General features: G+C 37.9%; 1 protein-coding gene across 1 annotated transcript in view; it reads right to left on the bottom strand.

Annotated features, from left to right (window-relative positions):
- Window positions 1-19,396, bottom strand: part of Lonp2 (lon peptidase 2, peroxisomal) — a 106,791-nt gene that overhangs the window by 42,415 nt on the left and 44,980 nt on the right. Inside the window, exons 7-9 of the mRNA XM_013027881.1 lie at window positions 18,198-18,456; window positions 5,426-5,567; window positions 2,008-2,158 (exon numbers count right to left, since the gene is read on the bottom strand). Of these exons, the coding sequence (XP_012883335.1) occupies window positions 2,008-2,158; window positions 5,426-5,567; window positions 18,198-18,456 (552 nt within the window). The remainder of the gene's footprint in view (window positions 1-2,007; window positions 2,159-5,425; window positions 5,568-18,197; window positions 18,457-19,396) is intronic.

Here is a 19,396-nt window from a genome sequence, read left to right as displayed (position 1 = left end):
CTTTTACTAATTAAGACACTCAGTGAGTATAAGCTTAATTTACCCCTAAATTCAGTAAAACAAAATTCTACCTCAATTAATGTACCTTTTTTTGTTTAGCAAACAAAAAATTTAAATAGAAACTGACAAGCATCTTTTGCACAGAAAAAGGAATTTAAAACAGCAGAAAAGCCATGTCAGAGGCAGAAGGTGTGTCACATCTTCACCTCTCTCCAGTTTCTCTATAGGGTTCTATCTTGTGTTGGAGTCAAGCAATTGAATTCAAGCAATTGAATCACATTCTTTGTTTATTTTAGTCTTTTTACTCCACCACAGTTTAAAACTACACATATGAATCTGCAAGGCTCACAGATAAGAAGTCAATTACCTCTCACAGAATAGTAAATCTTTCAGATTAATACAATGCATTAAGAGTATATTTAGCCAGGTGCTGGTGGCTCATGCCTATAATCCTAGCTACTCAGAAGGCTGAGATCTGAGGATCACAGTTCAGAGCCAACCTGGGCAGAAACATCTATAAGATTCTTTTTTTTTGTTTTTTCTTTGTTGTTGGTGGTGGTGTGGGCCTGAACTCTGGGCCTGGGCACTGTCCCTCAGCTCTTCAGCTCAAGGTAAGCGCTCTACCACTTGAGCCACAGCGCCGCTTCCAGCTTTTTCTGCTTATGTGGTGCTGAAAAATCAAACCCAGGGCCTCATGCATGCAAGGCAAGTGCTCTACCACTGAGCCACCTTCCCAGCCCCGTCCATGAGATTTTTCTCCAATTTACTACCAGAAACCTGCAAATGGTGCTATGGCTCAAGTGGTAGAGTACTCACCTTGAGCTGAAGAACTCAGGGGCAGGGCTCAGGCCCAGATTTCAACCAACTCACACACACACACAAAAGAGTATATTTAGAGCCAGGTGCCGGTGGCTCACACCTGTAATCTTAGCTACTCAGGAGGCTGAGATCTGAGAATCAAGGTTCAAAGCCAGCCCGGGAGGAAAGTCTATGAGACTCTTATCTCCAATTAACCACCAGAAAACCGGAAGTGGTGCTGTGGCTCAAGTGATAGAGCATTTGCCTTGAGCTGAAGAGCTGAGGGACAGTACCCAGACCCAGAATTCAAGCCCGACAACAACAACAACAAAACTAGACATATTTACACTCTACCCTATTTAGATTTTTTTCTTTTTTTTCCTATTTAGATTTTAACAAGTACTTACTGATATTTGATCTCTTTTAGGGCAAAATAATTCTGAGTAATTAAAATAAGATGGAAAGGCTATAATTTAAGTAAAACTAAAGACTTTACTACTCATACATGCCAGTGAAGTGTGGTTAAAAACAAAAACATGTTGACTCCCTGATAGTCAACTACACAGGGAATTAAAAGGCACATGCATACTTACATTAAGAGAGAGAGAGAGACCAGATTTATTAAGGAGAAAGTCCAGCTCTACTTGAGAATCACTTCTTACTCAGAGTAAAATACTATATGCTTTCCCAGAGAACTGGCAAAGACTTCAGACACTGTTTCATAGAAATAAATTATTTCTATCTGCAATTTCAGAATTAGTTTCAAAGAATGCCTTTCTTTCCACAAAGTGAGCATTCTTCAGTACTGAATTAAATCTGAACATGTTATCTTATAGCATATACTCTTATCAGGCATGGGCAAAATTTTGTTGTTTCAAAGTCTGAATCTACAGAAAAGCTGGTTTATATCCCTTATCAGAACTTTTGAGTACACATTGGCAAATTAGCTTCTTTATTTAAAACTACTCAGTATGACTAGCTTCTGTTGTTTTTTTGTTTTTCGTGTGTTGACTTAAACTCAGAGCCTGGGTGTTTTCCCTGAGCATTTCTGCTGAAGGCTAGTGCCCATACCACTTGAGCCACAGCTCACTTCCAGCTTTTTTGGTGCTTAATTGGAGTGTCATGGACTTTCACTACCTGGCATGATCCATTTTAAAGGTATCCTTAAGAAAGACAAGCTATATAAAAATACTTATTTTAATGGTATACCTGGAACCTGAATGATCTCCATTCTATCCAACAAGGCAGGTGGAATAGTAGCAGTAGTATTGGCAGTAGCTATAAAAAGAACTTGGGAAAGGTCAAAGGCCACATTCAGATAATGATCTGTGAAGTTATGGTTCTGTTCAGGATCCAACACCTAGAGGAGAATAATAAACATTCAAACCTTTAGTAGTTCCAATAGAAAGACATATAAACTCAAGCATACAATATAGTTATTAAGTAAACATGAGTAATAGAAAAACTTAAGCATTGTTCTTTGCATTCTTCACATTCTAAAAGATGTTTAAAATTTTTACATGTTCAGTGTCATATCTAAAAACAGGACAGCATTCACCATAAAGATGCAAAAATTACATTCTCAAACTCTGCTTTTAAATCTGCTTCCTAATGGCTTATCATGTGGCCTTATAAGTGACCAATCCTGCATAAGTGATTTCTCTTTTGGTTACAGACACTCTTCTACCTGCTTTGGGAATATACAATTTTTTGAAGCATATACACATACACACACACATATAGGTGTTGTGAATATGTATGCACATCTCCATATAGAAAGAAAGATAGATGATAGAAGCATATAGATGCATGTACATGACCATGAATATGTATGTCTTTTTGGTCTAGTGTCTGCATATGAGTAAAAACATCTATTTGGCTTTGGGAACTTGACTGGTGTTAAGCAACTTAATGTTCTCGAATACTATCCATTTTTCTATAAATGACATGATTTAATTTTTTCTTTATGGCTATGTAATATTTGTAGTATATATGTACTGTATCTTCTTTATCCATTCATTTGTTGTTGGCACCTCAGGGATTCTACCATTTGGCTACTGGAAATATAGTGCTGCAATATAAACATGCAGCTACCTTTTTTTTGTATATTGATTTCTTTTCCTTGATATATATGCTCAATAGTTGTATTGCAGAGTCACAGGGAAGGCCTGGTTTTAGTTTTTTGAGGACTCCCCAGACTGATTTCCATAGTGGTAACACCAGTGTACATGCCCATCAACAGTGTATGAGGGGGTTTTCTATGATGGTTCCTTTTTCCCCAGCTATATCCTCACTTGTTTGTTTTCTTGATGACAGCCATTCTGACTGGGGAAAGATGTTAAGGTGGGATCTCAGCACAGTTTTGATTTGCATTTCCTTTATGATAGGGCTATGGATGTTGAATTTTTCTTCTTGTTTCTGTTAGCCATTTTTTGTAGCTAGTATACAGACTTGAACTCATGGGCCTCAAGCTTACTTGGCTTGTCTGCCAGATTGGTACTCTACTATTAGGCTACGCCTCAGCACAACTTTTTGCTGGCTATTTTTGAGATGGGAGCCTCTAAGACTGTTCCGCCAGAGCTGGCTTTGAATATCCAACCACCTATCTAATCATGGGCGAGTGCCCATACCACTTGAGGCACAGCACCACTTCCAGCTTTTGCTGTGCTGAGGAATCGAAACTAGGGCCTCATGCATACGAGGCAAGCACTCTACCACTGAGCCACCTTCCCAGCCCATGACTGAGATCTTTCTATTTATACTTCCCACTCTTTTTTCACACTTTGAACCATGTTCCTCTCACTATACACTTCCCAAGTACCTGACATTGTAGGCTTAATTCACTTGAGACATTTGTTATAATGATGAATTAATATCCATACAAACTAATATCAAGGTTAGCTTGTTTTAGTTACTGTGAGTTTTATTTACAGTAGGATTATACAGAATGGTTTCACTGATCTTTTTGCTGTATCCACAGCTTGGCCTTACCCAGCATTAGAGCCATAAATATGTGGCTTTTCATACTGACTTTCACTCGATAATATGTTTTGGTTTCGTGTTTCTTCCTTTTTGGTACTGGTACTGGGGCTTGAACCTAGGCCCTCAAGCCCTCACTTGGATTTTTCACATACAGCTGCAGCTCTATCACTTGAGTCACACCTCTACTTATAGCTTTTTGCTGGTTACACAGAGATAACAATCTCATAGACGTGTCTGTCTGGCTTGGCTTCAAATCAAGTATGAGCCACAAGTGCCTAGCTGGCCCTTCTATATGTTTTTATGCTTGAGAGGTTTTTTATTTGTTTTTTAAATCACTGAGTACATTTATTGTTTGGGTGGATTATCCATTTACGTATTGAAAAGTATCTTTGTTACTTGTAGGTTTCATAGTTATTAATGAAGGTACTATAAATGTTTGGGCTCAAGCTATTTGTAGACATTTGGTATTATTACTATTTTATGTGTACTAATAGATGTACTGTAGTACTTCATTGTTTTGCATTCTTTTTTGTAACATATTTCCCCCTTGGAAAATCATAGACTCAATTAAGCATAATTCATATTTGACCCAGACAGGTGGAGCAGAATAAGTTGAAAAACTACAGAACACTTGGAAATAAGGTCAAAAGTAGTCTGACCAGAAGAAGCTACATGAAGTAAATCCTAATAAAAAATAAAGATACAGGAAAATTAAAAAATAAAACATAGAAAAGCTATGCCTAGTATATAATAAAAAGGAAGAATGGTAAAAGCATATCAGCCCAATCACAAACAAACATAAAAACACCAAGCAGGCTGGTCATGGTGGTCATACCTATAATCTCTGTAATTCGGAAGGATGAGGCATGAGTTCCTGGCCAGCCTGGGCTACATAGCAAAACTCTGTCTCAAAAAAGAAAAGAAGTTGAGCGCCAGTGCTCACACCTGTAATCCTAGCTACTCAGGAGGCTGAGATCTGAGGATTGCGGTTCACAGCCAGCCCAGGCAGGAAAGTCTGTGAGACTCATCTCTAATAAACCACCAGAAAACTGGAAGTGGTGCTGTAGTTCAAGTGGTAGAGAGCTTGCCTTGAGCTGAAGAGCTGAGGGACAGTGCTCAGGGCCAGAGTTCAAGGCCCACGACCAACAAAAAAATGAAACAAAAAAGAAAAGAGAAGGAAGATGTTTTTTGGTAGATGTCAAGTATTTCAGACTTTAGGCTGTATCAAACACTATTATTATTATTATATTGTTATTATTATTATTATCTATTGGCAGTCTGATGCTTGCTAGCTGGCTCAATCACTCTACTACTCAATCACTCTACTATCCAGAATCTTGATTTTTTTCCACAGCCATCCTTGGACCATGATCCTCCCACCTTCATTTCCAAGTAGCTAGGAATACAGAATACTGGTTTCTTTTCTGAAACGTTCTCACTAACTTTTTTGGTTAGGCTGGCCTCAAACTTTGATCTTTCCATTTCCGCTTCCCAAGTGTTGGGATGATAGGCCTGCCCTAACGTACCTAGCTCCTGTATCATATAATTATTAACCACAGTCTAATGCATATATTACTCAAATATGATTTACTTTCATTCATATTCTTCAAATGTTATTGCAAACAGGGAATGTTCTACATGTTACCTCAAGCAGAGCAGCTGCAGGATCACCTTGTAGACTTTTCCCCAACTTGTCAACTTCATCTAACAGGAACACTGGGTTGTTAACTCCAACAGTCTTCAAGCCATTGATTATGCGACCAGGCATACTGCCAACATAGGTGCGCCTAAAGAAAGCAGCAGTGAATTCATAGCAATGAGGTATAGGAGATAATCCACTACTAAGAAATTAAACTTCAAGACTTCAAAGAAGTCACTTAGCGGGGCTGGGAAGGTGGCTCAGCGGTAGAGTGCTTGCCTTGCATGCATAAGGCCCTCGGTTCGATTCCTCAGCACCACATAATCAGCAAAAACTGAAAATGGGGCTGAAGTTCAGGTGGTAGAGCACTGGTCTACAGCTGAAGAGCGGGGGGACAGCACCCAGGCCCAGAGTTCAGGCCCCACAACCGGCAAAAAAAAAAAAAAAAGTCACTTAGCTACTACTACAATAGAGCAAGGAGCTGTTAAACATTTAAAAGTACGATGATACATATAAAAAAAGCTATCGAACACAATTCTTTTTTTTTTTTTTTTTGGGTCTGGTCGTGAGGCCTTTACTCTGGGCCTGGGCACTGTCCCTCAGCTCAAGGTTAGTGCTTTACCACTTGAGCCACAGTACCACTTCTGGCTTTTTTCTTTTTGCGTATGTGGTGCTGAGGAATTGAACCTAGGGCCTCAGGCATGCAAGGCAAGCGCTCTACCACTGAGCCACCTTCCCAGCCCCTCGAACACAATTCTTATTCTCCACTTAATTTGTGTTGCAAGTTAACAAACACAATAAAAGAAATGAATCTATTTACTAAAATGGAAAGCAACACATTTAAGTCACATAGTTCTGGTCTTCCTCCTGGAGATCCCAAAAAGTTCAAAAGGGTCCTGTATGTTTAATTCCCAAAGGCTGCATGGTTTGTCAGAGTAACTGCCTGCCCAACACAACCACCATTTCACATGACTGAAGAAGCTGCTGGGTGACATTGCCCAAAACATAACCTGAGTTATGTTAACTGTACCCTCCTGTAAATCATCTTAATAATAATAATGACACTACTACTACTATTATTACTACTACTAGTACAACTACTACTATTACTACTAAAAAGAAGCAGCAGCAGCTGTGGCAAAACTGACCAAAATGTCTTCACAAAACAGATTTAAAACTGGTTCAAAGGACAACACAGAATGTAGAGAAAAATCCCTCTTTTATTTTCAAGACACCAATGTTATTAAGGAAGAAGGTCTGAGGCTACAGTACTTCTGTAACCCTTGAACTGCATTATTCTGCATTCCTCCCATATCCACTAAGTGGCATGCCCGAGTTTGGCCAGAGGCTGTGTTACCATACATGAACAAGAATCATCCACATCATTATGGCAGATGGAGAGAGCACATAAAATAAAACAGTATCAACCATGGAAAGAAATGCCTTGCTGGAAAACTTCACTGTAAACAGTAACTTACTAATTTTGATTACTAATTGTATTCTTGCTGCCTAAGTTGCAGAGCAAATGCTGCTTCTGAAAGGGACTATGACACTGAGTGCCCCCCCCCCCCAAATGAGCAACTTCACTCAGTTATCTCAGGATCCAACAGAGCCAGGTTACAGAACAAGCCTCAGTTCTGCCACATGACTAAAATAGGACAGAATACACAGAGTGACCTTTGAGAAGACAAAAAAGCCTGAGAAATGTCGTGGGAATGCCTTTCATCCAGGGAAGGTGGTCACAGTGCTTGGACCAGATACAATAAGCACTATGTTGTTACAATAAGGAATTAGAACACCAAGATTTCAGACTATGATACAGAAGAAGAAAATGTGAAATTACTAAACTCCTTAAATTACTTCTTTAGAGAGCCTACACATATACCATTACTGTGATTTTTAAGAGTAGCAAGGAAAGAAAAATTCTTTTAAATATGGAAACCTCTATGTATTGCTCAAGTGGAAGAGTGCTAGCCTTGAGCTGAGTCGCTGAGGGACAGTGCCCATACCCAGAGTTCAAGCCCCATGACCAACAAAACACAAAACAAAAAACCCCCCACAATCTTCAGATCTCAGCCTCCTGAGTAGCTAAGATTATAGGCATGGGCCACTGGTGCCCAGTTCAATGGGTCATTTCTTATAGTTTCTTATCCTGTCCTTTTTTTTGATAGGCAGGTTTCAAAACTGGATATTTACAGTTTTAGATCTAAAGTTACGGTTTGTTTAGAATTGAAGGATCCTCATAATCTAGCTATCAACTTCACTGAAGGCCATTGCTTTCTTGCTTCACCCACAATCAAAATCTCATTTGGTGTTTTGTTTTTTTACCTTTGTTAATATGATGCTTTCCTATTTGCTACTGATAGAATTTCAGTGCTCTTCATGTGATAAAAGCTGGATCCTCAAGATAATGGTGTTAGCAGGTAGTAGAAACTTTAAGAGGCAGAGCCCAGTGGGAGGACATTGGGAACAGTCCTTACAAAGACATGAAAGAATTTCTCACTGATTCTGAGTTCCTTCTTGGGAAACAGTTCTTTTAAAAGAAGCAAGCCTGACTCCATTTAATACTCCTTTCCTGTTTTCAATATAATCATTCCCCATCCCCCACCCTGGCCCCACCAGGTGATACAGCAAAGGGACAACTCTCAAAACCCTTGTAATGACATTTAGACTTTCAATCCCCCAACTGTGAGCTGAAAACCTTTTCTTCATCAGTTACTTGCTTACAGTGACAAATAGCTGACCAAACACTGCTCTTACCCTCCTTGACCTTGTAGTTCCCCCAAATCCTAAGGAATCTTTCCTGACTTATTTCTCACAAAATCATCTTCTACATAACGAAATATATATAACATATATATATATAAATACATATAACATTCACTGCCTCATCTGATGTCGATTTATAACCTATCTAGGTTTTCTTTTCTTTTTTTAATATTATTAAGGTTTGAAATCAGGGTGTCAAGGTGGCTCAACTTGTTTGCTCAGCTGGTACCCTACAAGGTGAGCTATGACTCCAGTTTGGCTTTTTGCTGATATTTTGGAGATGGTGAGTCTGGTAAACTTTTGTTTGGGCTGGCTTAGAACCTCTATCCTCCATCTCAGCTTCCTGAGTAGCTAAGATAGGCCACTGGTACCTGGTATGACCTACTTTTCATTCATGGGTACTGTAACCTACTCAAACATGCTAATAAGATGACTCTGATGACAGATCCCAGGTCTTAATGCTTTGGAGATGCTGGATATAAAACTGTAACATTGTTCTCCATCAGACTGACCATAACCAACACCGATCACCACTGTTAAGGTGAACTCAACTCTGGACAGATGACTTATCTCAGTTTCCTAACCTATATACAGAGGTAATAACAAGGCCAATGGCCTGCAAAGGTTACATGGGGATAAGAGAACAGATAAGAAAAGCACATAGCATAGTTCTTAGCACACTACATGTTACAATGTTAGTTGTTATTACTAGCAGCTATTTGAGAGTCTAACTTTACTTTTCTGGAAAAACACAAAAGCAGAAATCAGTACATCAGAATTTTAGTCTCATTTCCATTTCTGCTTCATGAAAGCATCTCCTGTCTCCTGTTTTTGTTATTGTTGGTGGTGGAACTGGGGATTGAAATAAAGAACTTGACTCTTGCAAGGCAGGTGCTCTACCACTGGAACCATGCCTCCAGTCCACAAATGTCTTTTTATAGCAGCAAGCATACTCAGTATCCTTGGTATTTCTCAGTCAGGGTGACATCTACCCAATGTGTGCTGGTAGTCTAAGAGGAAACATCAGGAAGATAACCATCATTACAGAGCTCATAGGCTTCCAGAAGTGACTACAATGTGATTTCACACTGAAGTAGAGAATAATATGCTAAGCAATATCTAAATTTTCCATCTTTAATGGACATCTTGAGTCTACACAAGATGGTAGAACCTCACTATAAGATCAGAGAAAATAAAAATTACTGATCGACTAACTGGTTAGATAACATTATTAAAGGAGATAGAATTTGCTTTATAAAATGAAAAACTACATTTAAAGCTACTACCCTAGAAATGCAGCATTCAGCATCTTAAACATGCTGAACTTGTTTATAAGTTTTCCTAGTTTGAAGAACTAGGGTTTGAACTTAGGGTCTCATGCTTGCTAGTCAGGGCAAACTCTATACTTGAGCCAATTCCCAGCCTTGCACATATTTAGGATTGTCTTTTGCCGTAATTATGGTAGCATGTAAGGTATTCACCAAAGATATAGAATATACTTTGAACAAACCTGGGGATTATGAAATCAGATGGTGAAAAAATGTAGTAATATGTGAAATAAAAAATGTTCTCTTTCAGTATCACCAGACTATAACAATTTCTTAATAAATCAATATACTAACCTATATGTTTATAGTTTATATAAACATAATATAAACAAATTTTCTTAAGGGCTAAATATGAAACTTTTCTATATTTCTTCATGATAGAATATATGGAGAGCAACACAGTATGGTAGAGTTTAAACAGAATGTATTACTTTAATGACCTTATTAGCTTGAATACATAAAAACATGATTATTAAAAATACATTAATTTCCCAGAGTACAGGCCCCACGACCAACCCAAAAAAATACATTAATTCTGAGGAGGGAGACTTGAAGCAATAAAATACAGAGGGCAAACTTGTTCAAAGTACACTGTTCATGTTATAAAATTATCACAATGATACTCCTTTGTACTACTAGTCCATGCAAGCAAAAAAGTTTTTAAAAATGTGATTAATACAATAAAAAACTAATTCTGGCTATAGCTCAGTGTAACAACTTAGAAGGTAGAGTGCTTTGCCTATCATATGGGGATTTGATCCCTAGCACTGTACACCCCCCCACACACAATTAAATTAAAAAAAATAATAAACTTGCTGGATGCTGGTGGCTCATGCCTATCATCCTAGCTGTTCAGAAGGCTGAGACCTGAGGATCACAGTTTGAAGCCAGCCAAGGCAGAAAAGTCGACAAGACTTTCTACCAAAAAAGCCAGAAGTAGAGCTGTGGCTCAACTGGTAGAGTGCTAGCCTTGAACAAATGCTCAGGGCCAGAGCCCAGGCTGAGTTCAAGCCCCAGGGCCAGTGCATGTATGTAATTATGGATATATAAATTTTGTTTTATGCATTAGATAAAAATTTAAAAGTTAATAGGCTCTGAGCATGAAAGAGAGACTATTTAGTAAGGAGAGGCAGCGGGAAGACTGAGGAGAAGAGGATGCTGGGAGGTTGAGCATGATCCAAGCATATTAAAATGTATATGAAAACAATAATGAAACACATTAAGTAAATGTTTTATAAAGGAAGAAGGTTAAGAAAATATAATAGAAGCTTGGTACAATTTCTCTCACTCACACACACATATTCCTTAAGATTTCATCTTGACCAATGACTGGAGGTGAGGGCACATTCCTGCCATCCCAAGCTACAGTGGAAGCACAATGGCTGAGCACAGTAGTCCACACTGTCATCCCAAAGACAAGGGAAGCACAAATAAGAGGATCTCAGTCCAGGCCAGCCTAGGCATATAATCAAGACCTTCTCTGGAAAATAATCAGTGTAACAAGGGCTCAAGTGGTAGAGCACCTGCTTAGAAAGCACAAGGCACTGAGTTCAAACACAATACTACCTCCTTCCCCACATATACACAAAAAGAAAAAAAAAAGCCAGGCCACTGGCTCACACCTATAGTCCTAGTTGAGATCTGAAGATGAAGGTTCAAAGCCAGCTCAGATAGGAAAGGACTGAGATTATCTCCAATTAATCACTAAAAAGCTGAAAGTGGAGCTGTGGCTCAAGTGTTAAGGCACCAGCTTTGAAAAACAAAGCTAAGGGACAGAGCACAGGACCTGATTTCAAGCCCTGTATCAGCAAGAAAAAAATAAAGTATAATAGAAGGGTGAATTTGATCAAAGTATACTGTATGTATGCATGGAAACATTAGAGTGAAACTCCATAGGACAATTAATTTCTATGTTAAAAAATAGAAGTATTCCAAATGTATTTTTATATATAGCTAAATTATTAAAATAAAAAATATTAACTTGTATTTTTGCTGTAATAGATACAGGAGATTGAGCTGTAATTTTTCAACTAGCATATAAGGTAAACAAAACTAAAGCTGTCTAAGTGAGGTAGCAGTGGCTCATGCCTCTAATCCTAGCTAATCAGGAGGCTAAGTTCTGAGTGTCACAGTTCCAAGCCAGCCTGGACAATAAAGTTCATGAGATTCTTATCTCCAATTAACCTCTCAAACACTGGAAATGGGGCTATGGCTCAAGTAGGAGAGTGCTGGCCTTAAGCAAAACTCAGACAGCACCTAGGCTCTGAGTTCAAGTTCCAGGATCAGCGCGCGCGCGTGCGCACACACACACACACACACACACACACACACACACACACACACACACTTTCAAAATTTCAAAATTTTAAATAATATTATCAGCATTTTTCATTTTCAAAACAGAGGCTGGTTTATGATTCAAAGACAACTATAGAGTATTTCAATATCTACTTACAGCCCCACAGTAATCAACTATCTTACTATTCTGCTTTACTTGTAGATATCCTCAAACCTAATGTAACACAAAAGGCTTGGCAAATCTGTTTTTACTATAACATCTAAAACTCAGGAATAAGATTTATTTCACCATTAATTTTTCTAATTATTAAAAGAATCTTGTAGTTTAATACATACTAAAAATATGTTTACAAAGAACTTACAATAGAGAAAAGTTCATGTTTCATAATGTTAAGTAGAAAGCGTATGACTACAACAGGCAAAAAATGTGCCTAGGAAAGAAACAAAAATTAACAGTGATTATCTTATGGTAGAAAAACATGAAGATTTTGTCATTTTTTTATTTTCCCAAATTTCCACCAAGCTATATGTGCTTATACATGTGTGTGTGTATACATATATACCTCAAATTGGAAAAAGGAACAGACTTAAAGAAATTCTAATGACTCCAGAAGAAATTTTATTTTTGTTTTGTTTTGAATGGTTAAGTGGAGATAAGAGACTCACAGGCACTTTTGTGATCAGACTGGTTTCAAACTGCCATCCTCAGATCTCAGTCTCCTGATTAGCTAGGCACAGGCCTCAGCCACCCGTGCCTGGCTAGAAAAAGTTTCTAAGGAACTGTGATTTTAATACATAGTGTCTAATGAAATCCCAATGTTAATCTTCTGGCAAACACTCCTAAATCTTTTCCTAGACTAATTTGTACATATACGCTCTACCCACATGACTTTCAAAACACAACTGTGTTGCTTTTTTTTTTTTCTGGTAGAGGGCTTGAGCTCAGGGTTTCTGATTTGCTTGGCCTGTTTGCTGGTGTTCTACCACTTGAACAGCAGTTCCAGTCTGGCTTTTTGCTGGTTATTTTGAAGATGAGGTCATTCCATCTGGGGTTGGCTTTAAACCTCAACTGTCTAAATTTCAGGTTTCTGAGTAACTAAGTTGTAGGTGTGAACCACTGGCATCCCAGAGATTGATTTTTTTTTTCCCAATCATAGGGCTTGAACTCAGGGCCTGGGCACTATCCCTGAGCTTAATTTACTAAAGGCTAGCACTCTACTACATAAGCCACAGTGACATTTCTGGCTTTTTTGGTTAATGTGGTACTGAGGAATCAAACCTAGGGCTTCATGTATGCTAGGCAAGCACTCTACCACTAGGCCACATTCCCAGTACCCGCCCCCCCCCCTCCGATTGATTTTTTTAAAAAACATACAATTAATTACCCCTTGTTTGAAATGCTCAGGACCATAAGTGTTTCTGATTTTGAATACTAGGGTTCTGGTATATTTGTATATATGCCACAGATACCTTTGGGATAGGTTCCAAACCTGAACACAAAATTCTTTTACATTTCCTCTAAACTTTATGCACATAGTCTATAAGTAACTTTATACAATATTTAGTTCATTTACATTTTGATTTAGTCTTATTACATGAGGTCAAAATTTTCCACCTGGTATATGTTAGTGCTCAAAAAGTTTTTGGATTTTATAGCAGTCTAGATTTCCAGATTAGGGATGCTCACTTTGTACTTAAGTTTTAGTTCCACAAATGTAGTTCCAGAAATGCCAGAGACCGGCATGGTTTAATTTTTTTTTCTGTTGGCTGTGGGGCCTGAACTCTGGGCCTGAGCACTGTCCCTCAGCTCTTTAGCTCAAAGCTAGCACTCTATCACTTTGAGCCACAGAATCACTTCTGGGGTTTTCTGCTTATGTGGTGCTGAGGAATCAAACCTAGGGCCTCATGCATGCAAGGCAAGCACTCTACCACTGAGCCACTTTCTCAGCCCATGATTTAATTATCAAAAGAGCACAGAAAACAATATATAGTCATAGAGAAGAGAATGCTTATAACTGAATGCACTTACGTTAATGGAGAAAATCTATGCTGAGACTACAAACCTGTTTTAGAAATGCAAATAAGAGCTATATACAAATACAAGTTATATTAGTGAGCAAGCCATAATATGCTAAAAATATTAAAAGCTAGCTGTGACAATTATCTTTTTCCTTCTATAGACTAATAATGAAACAGCTAATTTATAACTTCACCATTTCAGATTACATATGAAAGTCTATCTATAAACGCAGAAATCATAAGATTTTCTCATCTTGTTTAAAAATTGAGCCAATGATTCCTTGTAGTAATATAATTTTATTATCTATACAAACAGCTGGTAAAGTTTTCCCAAAAAGTTACTATCAACAGTGACTTGAAATATATGTGTGTGTGTGTGTGTGTATTTATTTATTTTTTAACCAAAGAACAGACTTAAGCAGAACAGACTTAAGCAAACATACATTCATTGTTTTAGTAATTCCAGCACTCAGAAAGATCATAAATTTGAGCCAGCTTAGGCTAAACAGCAAGTTCCAGGCCAGCCTGAACTATATACCAATAACATCAAAACCCAAGTTAGTTTGAACTTCTACCAAATGATTCAAGTTAGTTAGCATAAAGTTTAAGTTCTGAAACAAACTGACAAAGATAGATAGGAACAGGTATTTTGTGACTTATAAAGTAAACAACAACAATAAATCCCCCAAAAGTGAACAAATGTAGCACTGGTACTCACTAGACATTATGCTGAAGATGAACTACATAACTATAGAGAGGGAGAAGGGAAATGTACTCATTACCTGACTTATGTAACTAACTACTCTGTACATCACCCATATAATAATAAAGAATAAAATAAAAATAATTTAAAAAACCCAAATGCAAAACATTGAAAAGACTAAAAATTGCACGATTTAGTAAGGAAATAAGCATTACTTTTTTTTTTTTTTTTTTTTGGTCAGTCATAGGGCTTGGGTACTGTCCTTGCATTCTTCAGCTCAAGGCGAGTGCCCTACCACTTGAGCCACAGCGCCACTTTCGGTTTTCTAGTGGTTTATTGGAGATAAGAGTGTCACAGACTTTCCTGGGCTGGCTTTGAACCCTGATCCTCAGATCTCAGCCTCCTGAGTAGCTAGGATTACAGGTGTGAGCCACCAGTGCCCAGCTATTCCATTCTTCTTTTAAGCACTCAAAATAACAATAGGACAATGCTCATATCACTATAATTTTCCAATTTAAGATTTAAATGTAAACCACACCTTTCTTCCACCTTGTTATTGATTAGCTCTAAGAAATACGTCTTCAGTTGTTTTGAAAATCAGTGCCCAACTTATTAGTACCTCAACAAGTACTTTAGGTACTTCTAGCAAATGGCTTGAGTTTTCAAGCTTGGGAAAATGAGAAAAGTAAAGGTCCAAATGGAGGATAGCAAGGGAGATAATATAAAGCAGCCCTGTTTTTCCTTGGCTATTTTAAGATTGCAGAACAGTGGTGCCTACTCAGAGGCTGAGAGAAAAACAAAACTTTCCATGAACTCTAATTGTAAGCATGTGACCAGTACTCAAATGCCAAGACCTGGGTGTTTCCCAAATGCCTCAAGTGTCACATGGAACCGCCAAGCTCCTCAGACACCACGGGTGGCCAGGCTAAATCCTCTACTGTTCTTTTCCCTTTGCTCCTAGTCACCTTCAATTCATAATTCTGACAGGAGTCCACACTGCCTTCACTGTCTCCATTCCTTAACATCCACAGCCCACTCTCCACATACCTCCAAAGAGGTTCCCAAGTAAACATTTTCACCAGACTTTAATAATTTAACAGGGAAGATGGCAGTAATTTCAAGTAACACAAGGGCAGGTTGTTATACTATAGTCACATGAAAGTATACTCCCTTGGAAAAAGTGAATATTATTTTGTATATATGTAAAGATTTAAAAGAGGTATCTACTTAATGTTCATAAGAAGTGACAAGACCCATAATAAGTACATCTTCTCCACCACTGGGAAATAGACTTTTTTCTCTTTTGGACAGTTGTGGGACTTGAATTCAGGGCCTGGATGCTGTCCCTGAACTTTTGTGCTCAAGGCTAGCACTCTACCACTTTTAGCCACAGTTCCACTTTTGGTTTTTGAGTGGTTACAGGCATGAGCCACTGACACCCTGCTAGGCATATTTTTAATGCTGAGAATAGGATGTTTTAAAATACAATTTAAAAATCAGATTGAAGTTAATAAAAATTCACTCTGAACCAGGTGCCAGTGGCTTATACCTATAATTTCAGCTACTCAGGAAACTCAGATCTGAGGATTATGGTTCAACAGCCAGCTCAGGTAGACAAATCTGCCAAGACTCACTCTTATATCAGATTAACCAGCAAAAAGCCAGAACTGAAGGTATGGTTCAAATGCACCATGTGCACCAGCCATGAATGGAAAAGGCCAAGTGAGAGCATGAGGCTCTGAGTTGAAGCCCCAGTATTGGCACACACAGAAACGTCATACTGAAGCTTATGAATCTAAGTTATAAGAGTAGCAGGTTTAATAAAGAATAATAAAGTTAATGTTTAGGGAATGCCCACTGTGTTTCAGGCACTGAGTAAATACTTTCCAAGCACTACAGAATAATCAATAAATAATCAATAAATTATAAATAAATAATCAATAAATTATCAGCATGCCATGTAACCAGGACATCAATACTTTATAACATTACTACTACAGAGTCACTCTATATACCCTCAAACACTTATAGAATACTATGCTAAAAATAAGAAATAATCCAAAACAATGTAAGTATAAATCAAGTCACATGAGTGGGCAATACCCCCTAAGAGCTTAAAAAGTAAAATCCAAATATTATGGCTCTACATCCAGTTCTCCTCTGTTGGTCCAAGGTATTGATGTCAATTTTATTAGGAAAGCAAACTACAGCCTCTAGTGGCACATTTGAGAATAAAAAATTCTAGGCAATAAAAATCTTTTTGAAATTGCCAAGAAGAAATATCCCAAATCAATTCTTGGCCCTGATCTGTACTCTCATTGCTTAATTATTAAAATTCTTTGATGTATAAGAAATACAAGCAAACAAAAAATAAAAGAATAAAATAACCATTGCTCATAGGAAAGTTTTTAGAAAGTTTCCCATTCCCACCTGAGGTAAAAAATTCTTGTGAATAAAATAATGGGAGTTAAGATCTTAAAATTATATTATTTCATAAATAATTTGAACTTCTATATTTAAATTTTTGTGATATTGGAGTTCACACCCAGGGCCTTTTGTTTGCTAGGCTATTCCTGCAGTGACTACTAGGGAGGAACAATACAAATATTGGGAAGCAGTCCAATATTTTAAAACACACTTTAAATGAATTTTCTCACTATCTACAACTGTTATAAAACATGTATGTATAGATGCATGTATGTATGTATGTATGTCCTGGGGCTTAAACTCAGGACCTCAGCTTGTGTTCAAGGCTAATGCTCAACCAGACATATCACAGCTCCACTTTCGGGCTTTTTGGTGGTTAATTGAAGATAAGAGTCTCATATTTTCCTGGTTGAGCTGGCTTCAAACCATGATTCTCAGATAGCAGTCTCCTAGCTAATACTATAGCCATGAGCTACTAGTGCCCAAATGTTATAAAACCTTTAAACCATGAAATATATATGTTCAGGCTTCCCCAAGGCTCTTCCAATCAGGTCGAGAGACCAGAAAAGCAAGCAACATATGTAACATATAAATCTGATTCTAATAATATAGATGAATTAGAGACACGGTTTTTTAAAAATTGCTTATTAATTTTATAGAGTCCAAAATTCAAGGCTAAGCTTTAGTAATTATGCTAACCTTCCTCTTTACTACTCATGTTCACAACATGCCAGCTTTCACAAAAGGAAATTTATAGTGCAAGCAGAATGATGTACTATTAAAGATTACTTATGGGCAGGGGATGTGGCTCAAGTGGTAGAATATTTTCCTAGTAAGTACAAGGCTCTGAGTTCAAACTCTGGTATTGCAAAGTCTGGCATTAAGTGTTCATATCTGTCTTGAAGAGTTACCATATCATCATTATTTATGAAATGTTAAGACAAAATGAATATAAAGACATGATAAAGAACCAATTAAAAAGTAATTTACAATTACATTCATTTGAAATTCCAGAAAAGCTGAAACTCAGACTATCTACCTACTGCCACAAAACTGTTAAATTTAATTGAGTAGAACACTGTGTTTATTGGATTTAGATTAACTAATGCTTTGGAAAAGCCCCTTTGACTCAATATACTGCAAATAGCCCTTTTAAAGAAAAGTGGATATATATTATGAATCTGCTTGGGTAAGGCTCTAATCAGTGTAAGGGAGGCTGAAACAAGTATATTACCTATGTCCTCGAATATCCGACTGATCACACACTCCTCCAAGTGCAATCCTGTGGAACTCTCGACCTAGAGTCTTGGCCACAGATCTTCCCACACTTGTTTTGCCAACTCCAGGAGGACCAACAAAGCACAGAATTGGACCCTTCAGGTTGTTTTTCAGCTGTCTAACAGCCAAATATTCCAGAACTCTTTTCTTCAATTTTTCCATGGCATAATGATCATTATCCAGAAGAATCCTAGCTGCCCTAATGTCCAGGCGATCTGTCAAAAAAACCAACAGAAAGATCATAGAATATCTATGTGAAAGAACTCCCTTCAAGCTTGGCAAAGGCAAAATATTTTTTAGGAAAAAATGTTATTAATATTAAAAATGTTGAAGGATAGGTTGGATGGGGGGGATGATGAAAGGAGTGATATCAATCAAGATGCGTTATACTTATAAACTGATTTGCTGAATGGTAACCCCTTTGTACAACTACTTAAAGATAATAAAATATAATTTTCAAAAGGAATATACTTGGAGTCACATGCTGGTGATTCATGCCTATATTTCTTTTCTTTTCTTTTTTTTTTTTTGTCCATCATGGGGCTTGAACTCTGGGCTTGGGCTCTGTCCCTCAGCAATTTAGCTAAAGGTGAGCACTCTACCACTTGAGCTACAGCGCCACTTCCAGTTTTCTAGTGGTTTATTGGAGATAAGAGTTTCATGGAGTTTCCTGCCTGGCCTGGCTTTGAACCTTGATCCTCAGATCTCAGCCTCCTGAGTAGCTAGGATTATAGGCCTGAGCCACCGGCGCCCAGCTTCATGCATATATTTCTATTCTGAAGGTATCATAGTTTGAAGCCAGCCTGGACGAAGAGATTCTAATTAGCTGGCGGCATGAAGTGGTCTAGCTGTGACTGATAAGATAAAGAAGAGAGTGGCCCTGAGTTCAAACCTCAATACTACACACAAAAAGAAAAAAAAAGAATAACTTTTGAAACCATGACTTTGCACCTCATTGCTCATTGATTCTTTTTTTTTTGTCGGTTGTGGGGCTTGAACTCTGGGCCTGGGCGCTGTCCCTCAGCTCTTCAGCTCAAGGCGAGCGCTCTACCACTTGAGCAAACCAGTTGTTTAAGGATACAGGTGGACCTGTTGCAACAATGAGAAGTACAAGTTGTCTTGTCCAAAACGAGCTTTACAATGTCGGTGCGGGGG

Source organism: Dipodomys ordii, unplaced genomic scaffold (assembly GCF_000151885.1).
Source record: "Dipodomys ordii isolate 6190 unplaced genomic scaffold, Dord_2.0 Scaffold106, whole genome shotgun sequence".
In the NCBI taxonomy this organism is placed as follows: domain Eukaryota; kingdom Metazoa; phylum Chordata; class Mammalia; order Rodentia; family Heteromyidae; genus Dipodomys; species Dipodomys ordii.
Note: the sequence above shows the minus strand (reverse complement) of the source record. Positions and strands in the feature narration are given on the sequence as shown.